This window comes from Gavia stellata, chromosome 31, assembly GCF_030936135.1.
Source record: "Gavia stellata isolate bGavSte3 chromosome 31, bGavSte3.hap2, whole genome shotgun sequence".
In the NCBI taxonomy this organism is placed as follows: Eukaryota; Metazoa; Chordata; class Aves; order Gaviiformes; family Gaviidae; genus Gavia; species Gavia stellata.
In genome coordinates, this window is record NC_082624.1 from 1,699,199 (window position 1) to 1,715,113 (window position 15,915).

Sequence of the window (15,915 nt, forward strand, 5' to 3'; positions counted from 1 at the left end):
CTGTGGAGCCACTTTTGTGGGAAGCCCCCACTTCTTCTGTCTCCTTCCCTCTTGTAGGAGCGGCTGCTGTTCCTCTTTGCTGCCTTGCAACCTCTGACTGCCGTCAGCGATTCCCTTTTTGTCGCTTTGCAGACGGAGACGGGCTCTCACGAGCCAACCTGCCCTCTGAAACGCCAGGGAACCCCCTCTCCTTCCCTCCCCGCTTCCTTTTGCACCCCACATCTCAATCCTGTGAACAGCTTCGTACCTCAGGGGTGTACCTGCGTACGCCTTCAATCCGAAAATCCTCCTTTTCCCTTAAATACATCTTACTTTCTTTTTCATCCTGCGCAGCTTCTATTCGATTCAGCCAGGAAAACAAATCTTGGTTTGCAAGCATCTGACAGCGACCACTGCGGGTTTTGGTGTTTTTTCTTCGTGGAAAGGCTGATGTTTGCCGAGGACGGCGGGCGGTTTGTCTGCTGGATCTCATCGGGGCTGGGGAGAAGCACTTCTCATCTGTACCAGGAACAAGTCCCTGCACGCTTCCCCTAAGAAACAGCCAGCACAGCGCCACTGCTACCATCCCGCGGGGTTTTTTCCCCTTCCTTTGCTTGAAGAGCAAGCCCTGCAGCTGCGGGTGACGTTTCGGGGTGCTGCAAGGGCCGCCTGGCTTAGGGACTCCCCAGCAGCTGCGTTCAACCCCAGGCTAGGTTTCCACCCTGCAAGAGGATGTGGGAAGCCCCCACTGAGCACACCACGGTGTGATTCTTTTTTTTTTTATGTAATATATAGAAGCACGAGACCCTTAGGATGAAAGAAAAAGGCTGCAGGGATGGGTTTTCTGCACCGGTGAGCGACCCAGGCAGGAGGGGAGAGCCCAGGCTGCTCTTCCCACACCAAAAACCCTCTAGATGAAGCCTGGACCGTGCTGGGAAGGTTTTTGCTGGTTTGGGGGAGCTCCGTCTGTAGCAGAAAGGCTCCGACGAGGCCTTGGTTACTAACCGGTTTGGTTTTCGTCTTCCCCCAGGTCCGCGCAGGAGATGAAGCACATGGAGAACATATCCAGCCTGTTACAGGGCAGCAGCCCGAGCGAGTATCAACGGCCGGATCCCAAATCGGAACGGGAGGCTGTCGCTGCTCCCGGGGAGCAGCCCTGGGAGATGATCATGGACAAGAAGCACTTTAAGCTCTGGCGGCGGCCGATCGAGGGCACCCACTTATACCAGTACCGAGGTAACGGTGCTGCCCGTACCCCGCCTGTAGCTTGTTTTTCCTGCGCCGAGTCCTCGTGGGGGTGTGCCTCCTGTCTCCCGCCTGTCCTGTATTTACAGGAAACCAGAAAAAATGGGAATTGTCATCCTTTGCGTCCCTCTCTGCAGATCCCTTAGCCCTTCGGACGCGTCCCAGCCCTGCCACCTGTCTTAGAAAACGCCTTTTCCTTTTAATCTTGCTGCACTGAGATAAAGACTTGCTTAAGCCTGGGACTAAAAACTTTCTCTTTATCGCAGTGTTTGGGTCGTACACAGATGTGACTCCCAGGCAGTTCTTCAACGTACAGGTGAGCACCTTTGAAATCTGGGCTGTGTGGCGTGTTAGAACTAAAGTACAGCCTCTGCCAGAGGGGTGGGGTAGAGAAACGGTGAATATTCTCTTCTCTTTGTATCATTTACGTGACCTAGAACCGATCCCCATATAGGTGAGAGGCAGGGTGAGTTATCCCACGTCCTAATTGGGTTTTGCTGCCCGTCCCTGCTTGAAACGATGGATCGGCACGCGCAGGCTGCAGGAGCTCAGTGGGTTTCTGGTCCTAGCTCGCTCTCTGCCTGCTCTGCCAGTTCCTGCACTTCCTCTTCTGGTGACTTTCAAAGAATATTTAATAATTTCCTAGCGGGTAAAACGCCTGACCGTGACGCAGCCTGTTTCCACAGGATGAGGAAAAGGGCTGGTTACCTTCCTTTAACGACGCTGTTGGACTTTGTTGTGACTCAGCCTCTCTTTCTTGCCAGCTGGACACTGAATATAGGAAGAAGTGGGACTCGCTGGTCATCAAATTGGACGTAATTGAGAGAGACCTGGCCACTGGGTCGGAAGTGATTCACTGGGTCACTCATTTCCCGGTGAGTGGTTCCTTCTTCCTGCTTTGGTGATCCTCCTTACCCCAGGCAAACGGCCAGCGGGGCTGACGCCTGTTCTTTCTCTTCCCCAGTACCCTATGTACTCCCGAGACTACGTATACGTTCGACGGTACAGCGTAGACAAAGAGAACAACCTCATGGTACTAGTCTCACGGTAGGTATTGCCAGGCTGACCTCCCGACGGCTTTCTGCCATCTCCCGTCTGTAAAACAAAGTTGAGAGCTGGCTGTAAATTTCATGAGCTTTTTTTTGTTTTTTTTAAACCATATCAAAACCTCAGAGATCTGTCTCAAAAATAGAGCCGCCTTCTCTGGGGTGAAAACCTTGTTCTCTTAGTGCCCACCTCCAAAACACCAGCAGATGCTCAGCGTAGTCCACACCCGGAGCTCATCTCATGCTGCTCCCTTCTTCTTCCCTCCAGGGCAGTGGAGCATCCAAGTGTCCCCGAAGACCCTGAGTACGTTCGGGTCAGAACCTATGAATCCCAAATGGTCATCCGTCCCCACAAAACCTTTGACGAGGTACGTTTTGGGGGGGTGAGCTGGGAAACGGAGCGGAAAGCTTGTCACAGGGGAGCTTCCTCCTGCTCCAACCCCTGCTCCGAGGGGAACTGTACCGTCTCTGGCTGTCAACTGTAGCACTAAGCTGGGCTCAGTAGTCCAGGGTCGGAAAAAAGGGATGAGTTACTTTCCCAAAGGCAAGGAAAACCTATCCATGTGTGGCTCTGGAAGGATTTGAAGCTCTGTCCTGGTAGCTTGAGACTCTTCTTGCAGGAGCGTGGTGCTCCTGGGGAGCAAAATACGCTGCTTCAGAGCACCAGACTCCTTTTAAAAAGCCTTAAGCCTCCCAGGTCTCGTTCCTAGCGCTTAACGCTCTCGGAAAGAGCATCGCTGGGTCTTGGGAAGGTATCCAGAGCCTGAAGACCGCGTGCTGTGTCAGTGGAGAACTAGGGGAATGACACCTTCTCCAAAAAAAACCCTCCCTGTGCGCTTTCACTGGGTCTTGACGGGTCTGTGTCGCCTCCTTAACGCTTCGATCGATGCCCCGAAGAGCCGGTAGCGCTCGCTTTGTACGGTGTGGGCGGCCCTAAAGGGGATTTAGGTGAAGCTGCAAGCCCCGGCAGAGTTTCTCTGCCAGCTCAGGCTCACTTGCCTTCTCCTCTCCCAGAACGGTTTCGACTACTTGCTGACCTACAGCGACAACCCGCAGACCGTGTTCCCCCGTTACTGCGTCAGCTGGATGGTCTCAAGCGGTGAGTGAGCTTCGGTGGCGAGAAATTCCTCCGGTTTTTTTTTGCTCTGGAGCGAGCGCGGGCGCTCCTGCCTTCCCCTTCCTGCACCTGTGTGGGGCAGAAAATAGGTGGAGAAGCTTAAAAACTGAGACCTGGAGGATTTTCGGGTATTTTTGGTGCCTCAGGCTGCTCTTCCTTTCTCACGGGGAGAAAGTCCTGCCTAGATTTCTGGCTGTGAGGAGGAAAGGGGTCTGTGCACAAGGATGCTCTTTCCAGTCTACCCCAGGCAGAGGGGAAAAAACAGCAGGAACCCTTTTTTTTTTTAATAAAATGAGCTGGTTTTTCCTTACTTTAGCACAGCGCTGGCTCTGAAGTATTTCTGCAATCGAGTTCTTCCCCCTTAGAGTGGACAGGGGAGAAAACTCCTCGTTAGAGGTAGAGTGCCGGTGCCGAGACTCCCACGAAGGAGCTTGGCTTTACGTGAGGGGGAAAAACACGCCGTTTAAAGGATCTGGCTGAGCCGACGGCAGAGCCACCCACAAATAAACCTGGAAGAGCCTGAGGTGCGCTTGGCCTTGCGATACCCACTGCTTCAACGCTCCCCTCCACGCAGGGGAAAGGAGAGCGCCGCTTTCTTGGGGCATTGGGAGAAAAAGGGGCCGTTGCCACCTTTAACTCTCATCTTACTCATTTAGGGGAGGGAATAAAACCAGAAGTGTCGCCTGTGGTGATTTATTTTTCCCCTCTTACCATCACACGACTCGTGGTAGAGACCGATGTGAGAGACAGTTGAAATACATTCATTCAACACACTCGAGCGTCAGACCAGCCTTTTTTTTTCCCTCGCACCTCCCTGCTTCGCTAACCACCGAAACCTCTTTTCTTCCGGCGTGCGCTCCTTAATGCACCTAAAAAGGCATCTAAAGCTCCGTGGAGGGGGGCTGGTGGCACCCACGCACCCCCCACGGTAACTGCATGGTGCAGGCGCTGCCTCCGTGCACTTAACGCTCATTTTTATTCTTTTTTTTAAATAAAAATGAGGAGTGGTGGGAGAACAGCATCTCCGGGTGGGACTGCGCGGAGCTGGTGCGGCCCTGCCTGCGGCAGAGGCGATAATTTTAAACATTAAACATTAATTAATGTGTCACAGAGTCACTTCTAACGTAGCCAGGAGGTGATGAGGATCCCCAGGGCTCGCCGGAGGGGCTGCCTGGCTCCGGGGTCCTCGCGACCCTCTTCCAAAACAGATCTCGGCGGGTTAAATACGAGCTGATTTATTTTTTTTTAATTAAAAAGACCCTATAAAGCACCTTAACTGTGAGGTTATAACCGAGGAGGGGGACAGGAAGCGGCAGAAATCCCTTAATGCCAGTGAGGCTGCGGGGTCCCTCTCGAATAAAGCGGCAGAGCCGCGTTATCGGGAGGGAAAAGAAAAACCGGGAGGGAAAAGGAAAATCAGGGGAGATGGGAATGGAGCTGGAGCGGGGGGTAAGACAGGAGGATCTTCCCTCCGGCATCTCGAGCCCAGCGGCCGCGGGGCCGAGCAGATGCCCGTCCCTTTCCCGCTTCGCTCACCCTCTCCCGCTTCTCCTTCCCGCCAGGCATGCCGGATTTCCTTGAGAAGCTGCACACGGCAGCCCTGAAAGCCAAAAAAATGGAGATCGAAGTGCGGGACTATATGTCTGCCAAGCCCATCGAGAGCGGCGGCAGCGAGGGGAAGGCGAGTATGGCAGCAGCGGAGCACAAGAGCGACGGTACCTGCAGCCCTGCCCAACTGGAATACGCCTGAGGAGCTTGAAACTCCGCTCCTCCGGAACGGGGAGCCGGGCTCCGGAGAGGGACCTGTGCCGTGCCGCCGCTGGAGCTTAGCTCAGGTTTTTCCCTCCCCGTCTCGTCTCCAAAACTCTGCTCCCTCTCGAGGACGGGGATCCCGTCCCCCCACGCCGTGTGTGTTTGTGGCCAGGCCGCTGAAATCTCATGTCGTCTAATCATTTTTCTGTAGCGGTAAATATTTTTTCCCCTCCCTGACAGGTAAAAAAAACCCAAAAACCCTAAAAAAACCGACCAAACCCATCTTCTATCGCGGCACGGACAGCCTCGCCCCGCTCCGCCCCTCCTTTTCTCATCCCTCTTCGGACTCTCGACCCCGAATCTCTTTGGGTCTCGCTTTTGTACCGCGGCGGCGGGGTGAGGACGCTCCGCGGCCCCGTCTCAGGGTGGGTTTTTTCCCCACCAAACGATCCCTCAACCGCCTCACCCCACCAGTGTGTGTGTGGGGTGGTGTTACTGGGGTGGGCGGCTTGAACTGGTGAAACTGGGGGCAAAAAGTGCTATTTTGGGGTGGGTTTTAGCTGCTGGTTTGCTGTAGGGGAGGGCAGAGATTGTGGGATGGGGGGGCACCTTTGTGCCGGTGCTAACCCCGGTCACCGTAACCCCCTCACCGGTGCCGTTCGTGGTGGTACCGGGGCTGATCCCGCCGGATTGCGGCACGAGGAGGGGGTCAGAGTCGGCCCTCGGGGTCGGGGAAAGGTGTGGGAGCAGCAAAATAGAAATAAATCAGCTATCGTAGCCACAGCCGTGGTGGCGGGTGCCCGCGTGCCCCCCCCCGGGGATCCTAATTAGCTTCTCCCGTTAACGAACCCCTCTGGGGTCTGACGGATGAGTCCTTGTCACCAGGTTGGGGGTTTGTCCCCTGCAGCAGCGTTAACTGGGATCCCCCCCCCCGCACCCCCTTTAATCCCCGCTTGAGAATAAATTTATCATAAATATTAAATATTAATTCCCACCTTATCATTAATTGATCATCAATTTATCACCCTTTTCACACCTGCAGCCTCCTGTCCTTGCTGCTGGGAAACTCAGGGTCGCACCCCAATTAGCCGCCTTAATTAGCCCCTTAATAAGGACGCGCTCCAGGGGTGCGGCACCCCATAGAAAGGATTTGGGGGGGGGGCGAGGGGTGTTCCCCACCATTTTGGGCTCCGGGGCGGCAGCTGGGTGGTATCCGGTGATGGAAGGGCCCCCCCCCCGGGGTGCAGGGGCTTTTGGGGGGTCCTTGCCCCCATCTGGGGTGTTTTGGGGTTCGTAGATGCTGCTCTGGGGTTTTGGGGGGGCACCGCTGCGGCCATTGGCACAAATCAGCTGGGGGGGGGGTGGTTTATGGCCCCAAAATGTCCCTTTGGGGGTGGTGAGTGGGGGGGGTGGAAATGTCCCCACTGAGGATTTGGGGATGGGGGGGGGGGGGTGGAAATGTCCCCACTGAGGATTTGGGGAAGGGGGGGGTGTGGAAATGTCCCCACTGAGGATTTGGGGACTGGGGGGGGGTGGAAATGTCCCCACTGAGGACTTGGGGAAGGGGGGGGGGGTGGAAATGTCCCCACTGAGGACTTGGGGAAGGGGGGGGGGTGGTGGAAATGTCCCCACTGAGGATTTGGGGACTGGGGGGGGGTGGAAATGTCCCCACTGAGGATTTGGGGATGGGGGGGGGGGGTGGCTTTGCCCCCCTCCAGCCCCGTCGCACAAGGAGCTGCTGCGCTTATGGGGGGGGGCGGTTTGGGGTGCAACAGGGGCGAGGGGGGGTTGCCCCCCCCCCAGCCTTCCCGTCACCACCCCCAAAGAGCCGGAGGGGGGGGGGGGGCCGTCGGAGCGATGCGGTCGGTGGTGCTGGGGGGGTCTGGTGGTGCTGGGGGGTCCCCACCGGCTGCGGGGGGGGTGATGGCTGGAGTTCCTGCCCCCCCCCCCCCCCCCCCAGATGAAGGCAGCACCCGGGTGCTGCGGGAGGCATTGGGTGATTTCGGGTGCGTGCTGGTGGCCGTGGGGTTGTGCACCCATGGGTGCTGGGGGGGTGTCACCCTATAGGTGACACAACCGGGTAACGTATATACCGTCACCTCCCAGGGTCCCCCAACTGCCCCCCCCCCGCCGCCCTCCATCCCTGCCGGGGCGAGGACCGAAGGGGTGGCGAGGGGTGGGGACAGAGGCCACCGCCGTGTCCCCCCAGCACCCTGAGCCCCCCCCACCAGCACCCTGAGCCCCCCCCACAGCGGTGCCTCCCCCCGCCCCGGGTGTTTTGGGGACACGTGGGGGTGGCAGCGGTGGGACACACACCTTTATTGCACGACAGAGAGCAGCAGGCAGCGGGCGCGGGGAGGGGGCGCAGCGGCGGCGCTTTGGGGGGGGCTGAGGGGGGGCTGCGACCCCCCCATTCCTTTTTTTTTGGGGGGGGGGACACTCCCTGAGTTTCCCCATCCTTAATTCCAAGCCCCCCCCCGCCCCCAGCTTGGCTCAATACTGGCGGTGCCCGAAGGAACCTCGTACCAGGGTAGGGGGGTGCCCCCCCCCAATATCCCCATGTCCCCCCCCATGTCCATCACAGCAGGTTCTTGTTGCGTTTGGGGACGATCTTCCTCACCGTCCGGCGCTCGGAGATGTTCCTCTTGACGCGGACGGTGGGGGCGATGGGGGGCTCGGGGACCAGCGAGGGGCTGGAGTGGGCTTTGGTCAGGGTGGGGTGGTCCGGGGGGGCCACCACCGGCCCCGCGTGGGCTTCCCACCCCTCCAGGTCCTGGGCGCCGGCGCTGATCCACGTCTCCAGCACCTGCACGTAGGTCTCGTAGCGGCGCCTCTGCCGTGGGGAAGATACGGATGGAGATGAGCCACCGCCGTGGGGGCGTCCCCATGTCCCCGCTGTCCCCCCTGTCCCCACTGTCCCCCCTGTCCCATAGCCACATCTCTGCCGTGGGGAAGATACGGATGGAGATGAGCCACCACCGTGGGGGCGTCCCCATGTCCCCACTGTCCCCCCTGTCCCCCCTGTCCCATAGCCACGTTTCTTCCATGGGGGACGATATGGATGGAGATGAGCCACCACCCTGGGGACATTCCTGGTGTCCCCCATGTCCGACAGTGGCATCTTTGCCATGGGGAAGATACGGATGGAGATGAGCCACTGCCATGGGGACGTCCCCATGACCCTGCTGTCCGCCACATCCCCAGTGTCCCCCATGTCCCATAGCCATGTTTCTTCCATGGGGGAAGATACGGATGGAGATGTGCCACCACCATGGGGACGTCCCCATGTCCCTGCTGTCTGCCATGTCCCCAGTGTCCCCCATGTCCCATAGCCACGTCTCTTCCATGGGGGAAGATATGGATGGAGATGAGCCACCACCATGAGGACGTCCCCATGTTCCCGCTGTCCCCCATGTCCCATAGCCACATCTCTTCCATGGGGGAAGATATGGATGGAGATGAGCCACCACCCTGGGGACATTCCTGGTGTCCCCCATGTCTGGCAGTGGCATCTCTGCCGTGGGGAAGATACAGATGGAGATGAGCCACCGCCATGGGGACGTCCCCATGTCCCTGCTGTCCGCCATGTCCCCAGTGTCCCCCATGTCCCATAGCCACGTCTCTTCCATGGGGGAAGATATGGATGGAGATGAGCCACCACCATGAGGACGTCCCCATGTTCCCGCTGTCCCCCATGTCCCATAGCCACATCTCTTCCATGGGGGAAGATATGGATGGAGATGAGCCACCACCCTGGGGACATTCCTGGTGTCCCCCATGTCTGGCAGTGGCATCTCTGCCGTGGGGAAGATACGGATGGAGATGAGCCACTGCCATGGGGACGTCCCCATGACCCTGCTGTCCGCCACGTCCCCAGTGTCCCCCATGTCCCATAGCCATGTTTCTTCCATGGGGGAAGATACAGATGGGGATGTGCCACCACCATGGGGACGTCCCCATGTCCCCGCTGTCCCCCATGTCTGACAGTGGCATCTCTTCCATGGGGGAAGATACGGATGGAGATGAGCCACTGCCATGGGGACGTCCCCACATTCCCCATATCCCTGGGTGTCCCATGTAATTAAATTAATGAAGAATTAATCAGCCCCCACCTCGTAGAGGAGATACTCCTTCTTCAGGCGGTACTCGTCCAGGTCGCGTGCTCGTCCCCGCTTTTCGGGGAGGTTGCGTTGATGCTCGAAGAGCTCCTGGGCCACCCGCTCCATCCACGCCTCGTGGGAGCGGTGCTGCTCCTCCTGCCCGTGGGGAGAAGGTGCGGGGAGGGTGGGTGATGGCGAGCACCCATGGGTGCACCCACCCACCCCATCCCGGCAGCGGGGGCTCACCGGGGGGCTGCGGCTGGGGGCGGCGGGGAGGATGGGGCGGATGAAGCGGCGCTGGGAACCGACGGCGGCGGGAAAGGGGGGCGAGGAGAAGAGGGCGGCCACCAAGTTGATGCGGGAGATCCAGGAGAACATCTCCTCCGGCGTCCTGCCGTGAACGTATGAGGTCACGGGTGATGTCATCACCCTTGGGGACACCTCTATCCCCCCCCCGGGGAGGGTACTCACGGGGCTTGGAAGAGGAAGACGCGCCAGTCGGCCGTCTGTAGACGGAAGACGTTGGGGCGCTTGGTGTATTTGCTGGCGCGCTCAGCCAAGGCGTGGTGGACCCCCAAGGGCTCCTCGGCCTCGGGTCCCCCCTCCTCCTGGGGGTCCGGGAGGGGTCCCGGCTCGGGGGGACGGCGGGGGACCCCCGTTCGCCCCCCAGGTTTGAGGAAGTAGAGGACCATCCCCTTTAGCACAGCCTGGAAGGGTTTCCAGCCTCGCCTGCCCCACGGCGCTGGGGAAAGGGGGAGAAGTTGGGGGGGCATGGTTGGATCTCAAAGCTGGACCCCAAAAGATAATCCCCCCCCCCCAAAGCTGGGAGTCCCCCCGGCTCCAACAGACCCAGGGGTGTGCCGCCCCCGGGACCCCAACGGACCTCAGAATTACCCTCCTGGGCCCCAGGAGAGGCGGAGACCCCCCACATCTGCCCCCCCAGCCCTAAAATACCCCAAATCTGCCCCCGAGAAACCCCAAACCTGCACCCCCCCGCACCCATCAGACCCCAAAACCACCCCAAAACACCCCAAATCTGCCCCCCCTCATCTCAATACACCCCAAATCTGTCCCCCTGGACCCCAAGAAACCCCCAAACCTGCCCCCCCCAGACCCCGATACACCCCAAATCCCCCCCCCAGACCCCCCCCACTCACTTTTCTTGCCGTCAGCCTCGGCCAGCACCTTCCTGGCCAGCCAGCCCCGGCGGTAGGTGACGGCCCCGGACCCCCCCGGAAGGTCCAAGAAGGGGTTGCTCTTCTTACGGCCAGGGGGGGCCAGGCTGCCCCCCCGCCCCGCCTCTTCCTCCTCCTCCTCCTCCTCCTCATCCCTACGGGGCGCTCAGCATCAGGGGGTGCCCCCCCGCCCCATATCCCCCACCCCGCCGTAACCCCCATACTCACGCCGCCCACGCCAGCTTCTCGCTGCGGATGGAGCCGTATAGAGCCTGAAAGGGAAAGTGGGGGGTCATGGGGGGGGTCCAGGGGGGTACCCCCCCCCCTTTCCAACCCCACAGACCCCCCCCAAATACCTTCAGCTGCTCCCTGGGGAAATCCTGCCCGTCCATCATCCCGCTCAGGTTGGCCACGAATTCGGCGCTGGTCATGGCACGGCCGAGGCGCTGCGGGAGTGGGGTGGGTGCGTGGGTGCCCCCCCCGCCTCTAATTTTGCACACCCCCCGCCAAAGCACCCCAAAAATGCAGGGAGTGGATTTTTGGGGTGTGTCCCCCCCCCTTTCCTCACCTGCCCGTGGAGGTCGGTGTTCAGCAGCATGATGGCACAGGTCAGGGAGTGCACGGCGTCTGGGGGGGGGCGTGGGGGGGTCAGGGTGGGGGTGTCCCCCCCCAGGTGAGGCCACCCACCACCGTGAACCCCAATGGGTGCAGCTGGGGGTGCCCCATAGCGCTGGGAGGGGATGGGTGGTGGGTGGGGAAACTGAGGCACGGCGGGGGGTTGGGGTGGGAGAGGTAAAGGAGCTCGGGGTGGGGGGGGGATCTGGGGGTGTATGGGGGGGTCTGGGGGTGCTCCCCCCCCCTCGCAGGGTCTCACCCGGGGAGGGGAAGGCGCCGGGGTTGCAGCGATGGTAACGCCGGGAGAAGTGGCCGAGGATGCGCTCGCGCTCCTGCGTCTCACCCGTCAGCACCAGCGCCTGCAGGAAGGACCTGGGGGGCCCCCCCGCGATGGCAGCGGGACCCCCAAAACACCACACCCCCCCCCGAGTCCCCCCCAGGTGCTGGCTGCCCCCCTGCCCCTATAATCCACCTCCCCCTGACCCCAGATCTGCCCCCACATAGTCCCCACCACCCCCCGGGACCCCAAAAGAGCTCAGATCCCCCCCCCCCAACCCCGACAGCCCCAAAGCTGTGACCCCCCCCGGCTCCAACAGACCCCAGTGTTGCGTCCCCCCCACCCCGGGACCCCGATGGACCCCCATCTGCCCCCCCCCAGGGCAGGCAGCCCCCAAATCTGCCTCTGTAGACCCCAACAGACCCCAAAATTACCCTCCTGCACCCCAAGAGAGGCTGTGAGCCCCCAAATCTGCCCCCCCGGCCCCAAAACACCCCAAATCTGCCCCCCCCAGCCCCCAAACACCCCAAATTTGCCCCCCCAGCCCCAAAACACCCCAAATTTGCCTCCCTGGACCCCAGCAGACCCCAAATTTGTCCCCAATGGACCCTGAAACACCCCAAATCTGCCCCCCCCCGGACCCTGAACCACCCCAAATCTGCTCGCAGACCCCAAACACCCCAAATCTGCCCTCCCCCTGCCCCAAAACACCCTGAATCTGCCTCCCTGGAACCCAAAACACCCCAAATCTGCCCCCCCAGACCCCAAATCTTCTCCAGACCCCAAAACACCCCAAATCTGCCCCCCCGGCCCCAAAACACCCCAAATCTGCCCCCCCAGCCCCAAAACACCCCAAATTTGCCTCCCTGGACCCCCAGCAGACCCCAAATTTGTCCCCAATGGACCACAAAACACCCCAAATCTGCCCCCCCCGACCCTGAACCACCCCAAATCTGCTCCCAGACCCCAAACACCCCAAATCTGCCCTCCCAGCCCCCAAACACCCCAAATCCGCCCCCCCCAGACCCTGAACCACCCCAAATCTGCTCCCAGACCCCAAACACCCCAAATCTGCCCCCCCCGGACCCCAAATCTGCTCCCCCCGGACCCCAACAGCCCCCCCTGGACCCCAACAGCCCCCAAAACACCCCAAATCTCTCCTCCCCCCAGCTCCAACAGCCCCATCTCTCCCCCCCCCAGATCCCAGCCATCCCCAGCCATGCTATCGATTGGGGGGGGGTCCCTTTGCCCCCCCCAAGCCCCCCCCATCACTACCTGAGCGCCTGGTCCAGCGTCTGCCCCCCGAACTGGAAGAAATCCAGGTACTCCTGGGCCACCATCCCGCTGAAGTCATTGCTGGGGGGGACGACAGGAGGTTGGGGGGGGGTCCCCAACCCCAGGGGACCCCTCCCCAAAGGGGGGGGTGGGTGGGTGTCCCCCCCATCCTTACTTCTTGCGGAGGAACGCGGCCACCTGGGACCTCTTGAAGCCGTCGAGGTGGAAGAGGCGGGTGGCCAAACGCTGCGCCTCCCCCCGCCGTCCCTGTCCCCCGTTTGCCAGCGCCGGTGTCACCGCGGACCCCCCCGGTGGGCACCTGGGGGGGGGCGAGAGAGGGGTCGGGTGGTGCTGGCGGGGGGGGGATCCCCTTAACTCTGCCCACTGGTTGGTGTGGCTCTGGGGGGGGAATGGGGGGGTGAAGGGGGGGGAATGGGGGGTGAAGGGGGGTCAGGGGACTGGGGGGGGCTGGGGGGGTCATTGGGGACAGACAGACAGAACAGATGGGGGTTTGGGGGGGTCAGGCAGCACTGGGGGGGGGGGATCCCTTAACTCTGCCCACTGGTTGGTGTGGCTCTGGGGGGGGAATGGGGGGTGAAGGGGGGGAATGGGGGGTGAAGGGGGGTCAGGGGGACTGGGGGGGGCTGGGGGGTGGTTGGGGACAGACGGACAGAACAGATGGGGGTTGGGGGGTCAGCCAACACGATGCGGGGGGATCCCCTTAATTCTGCCCCACTGGTTGGTGTGGCTCTGGGGGGGGAATGGGGGGGTGAAGGGGGGGGAATGGGGGGTGAAGGGGGGTCAGGGGGACTGGGGGGGGGATGGGGGGTGGTTGGGGACAGACGGACAGAACAGATGGGGGTTTGGGAGGGTCAGGCAGCACTGGGGGGGGGGGATCCCCTTAACTCTGCCCCACTGGTGTGGCTCTGGGGGGGAATGGGGGGTGAAGGAGGGGGGAATGGGGGGTGAAGGGGGTCAGGGGGACTGGGGGGGGCTGGGGGGGGGGTCATTGGGGACAGACAGACAGAACAGATGGGGGTTTGGGGGGGTCAGCCAGGACTATGGGGGGGATCCCCTTAACTCTGCCCCACTGGTTGGTGTGGCTCTGGGGGGGAATCGGGGGTGAAGGGGGGTCAGGGGGACTGGGGGGGGATGGGGGGTGGTTGGGGACAGACGGACAGAACAGATGGGGGTTTGGGGGGGTCAGGCAGCACTGGGGGGGGGGATCCCCTTAACTCTGCCCCACTGGTGTGGCTCTGGGGGGGGAATGGGGGGTGAAGGAGGGGGGAATGGGGGGTGAAGGGGGGTCAGGGGGACTGGGGGGGGGCCTGGGGGGGTGGTTGGGGACAGACGGACAGAACAGATGGGGGTTTGGGGGGGTCAGGCAGCACTTGGGGGGGGATCCCTTAACTCTGCCCCACTGGTTGGTGTGGCTCTGGGGGGGGGAATGGGGGGTGAAGGGGGGGGAATGGGGGGTGAAGGGGGTCAGGGGGACTGGGGGGGGCTGGGGGGGGTCATTGAGGACAGACAGACAGAACAGATGGGGGTTTGGGGGGGTCAGCCAGGACTATGGGGGGGATCCCCTTAACTCTGCCCCACTGGTTGGTGTGGCTCTGGGGGGGGAATGGGGGGGTGAAGGGGGGGAATGGGGGGTGAAGGGGGGTCAGGGGGACTGGGGGGGGCCTGGGGGGGTGGTTGGGGACAGACGGACAGAACAGATGGGGGTTTGGGGGGGTCAGGCAGCACTTGGGGGGGGGATCCCCTTAACTCTGCCCCACTGGTGTGGCTCTGGGGGGGGAATGGGGGTGAAGGAGGGGGGAATGGGGGGTGAAGGGGGGTCAGGGGACTGGGGGGGGCTGGGGGGTGAAGAGGGGGCTGGGGGGTAGTTGGGGACAGACAGACAGAACAGATGGGGGTTTGGGGGGGTCAGCCAGCAATGGGGGGGGATCCCCTTAACTCTGCCCCACTGGTTGGTGTGGCTCTGGGGGGGGAATGGGGGGTGAAGGGGGGGAATGGGGGGTGAAGGGGGGTCAGGGGGACTGGGGGGGGCCTGGGGGGTGGTTGGGGACAGACGGACAGAACAGATGGGGGTTTGGGGGGGTCAGGCAGCACTTGGGGGGGGGGATCCCCTTAACTCTGCCCCACTGGTGTGGCTCTGGGGGGGGAATGGGGGTGAAGGAGGGGGAATGGGGGGTGAAGGGGGGTCAGGGGGTCTGGGGGGGCCGGGGGGGGGGGGTGGACGACAGATGGAAATCTGGGGGGCGGATGGACGGACGGGATTTGGGGGCTGGATGGGGGCGTGGGGGAGCAGAGAGGGGTCTGGGGGTAGATGGGGAACGGGGGGGCAGGCGGGGGGGCTGGGGGGGGACGGACAGGGGGCTGGGGAGCGGTGGGTGCCTGGGGGGGACAGACGGACAGATGGGGGTCAGACGGCACAGACAGGTGTCGGGGGGGGGTTGCAGGGTTCTGGGACAGGGTTTGGGGGGCAGATGGAGGGGGGGGTCTGGGGGGGACAGACGGGGGTCTGGGGGGACAGACAGGGCTTTGGGATGGAATCTGGGGGGGCCAGAGGGAAGGGGGGGGCGCCCACGTGGGACTGGGGGTGCTGGGGAGGCCACGTGGCCGGCGTCCCTCACCCATGGGTGCTGGTGGGGGGGTCCATCGGGGGCTCCTCGCCCGTCTCAGGGGGCAGCTCCTCCATGGCTGGTGCAGTGGCGGGGGTGGCGGGGGGGGGGGGCCCTGCGCCACTTCCCCCCCCGGGCAGGAAGCGCCCGGGGACACCGGCAGCCAGGCACAGCCGTGGCCCGGCATGGGGGGGCCCCCCCGGGCCCCCCCACTAACCCCGGTCCCGGGGACCCCGTGGCGGCAGGGAGGAGAGTGGGGAGGGGGGCTGGGGTGATCCAGGGGGGCAGGGGGCTGGGGGGGGCTGGTACCCCCCTCCCAGGAGGTGATATGGGGGGATTGGGGGGCTGGGGGGGGGCAGGGGGCTGGGGGGGGGCTGGTACCCCCTCCCAGGAGGTGATATGGGGGATTGGGGGCTGGGGGGGGCAGGGGGCTGGGGGGGGCTGGTACCCCCCTCCCAGGGGGTGATGTGGGGAGGTTGGGGGGCTGTGGGGGGGCAGGGGGCTGGGGGGGGGCTGGTACCCCCCTCCCAGGGGGTGATGTGGGGGGGTTGGGGGGCTTGGGGGGGGCTGGGGGAGATTGAGGGGGGGCAGGAGTTTGGGGGGGGGCTGGTACCCCCCTCCCAGGGGGTGATGTGGGGGGGTTGGGGGTTTCTGGTACCCCCCTCCCTGGGTCAAATCTGGGGGGGCCAAGGGCTTTGCAGGGGGCTGGT

General features: G+C 62.5%; 1 protein-coding gene across 1 annotated transcript; it reads left to right on the forward strand.

Moving 5' to 3' along the window:
- Nucleotides 1–740: 740 nt before the first annotated feature.
- STARD7 (StAR related lipid transfer domain containing 7) lies at nucleotides 741–6,098 on the forward strand. The gene is made up of 7 exons (XM_059831456.1): nucleotides 741–1,215; nucleotides 1,491–1,540; nucleotides 1,989–2,099; nucleotides 2,189–2,271; nucleotides 2,539–2,638; nucleotides 3,285–3,369; nucleotides 4,950–6,098. Exons 1-7 carry the CDS (start codon nucleotides 1,023–1,025, stop codon nucleotides 5,135–5,137), a joined length of 810 nt encoding a protein of 269 aa, XP_059687439.1. The 5' UTR covers nucleotides 741–1,022; the 3' UTR covers nucleotides 5,138–6,098.
- Nucleotides 6,099–15,915: the final 9,817 nt, after the last annotated feature.

Coding starts and splice junctions, on each gene's coding strand:
- STARD7 (XM_059831456.1), top strand. CDS start 1,023: ATGAAGCACATGGAGAACATATCCAGCCTGTTACAGGGCAGCAGCCCG. Junction 1,216..1,490: donor CCACTTATACCAGTACCGAG/GTAACGGTGCTG, acceptor TCTTTATCGCAG/TGTTTGGGTCGTACACAGAT. Junction 1,541..1,988: donor GGCAGTTCTTCAACGTACAG/GTGAGCACCTTT, acceptor CTTTCTTGCCAG/CTGGACACTGAATATAGGAA.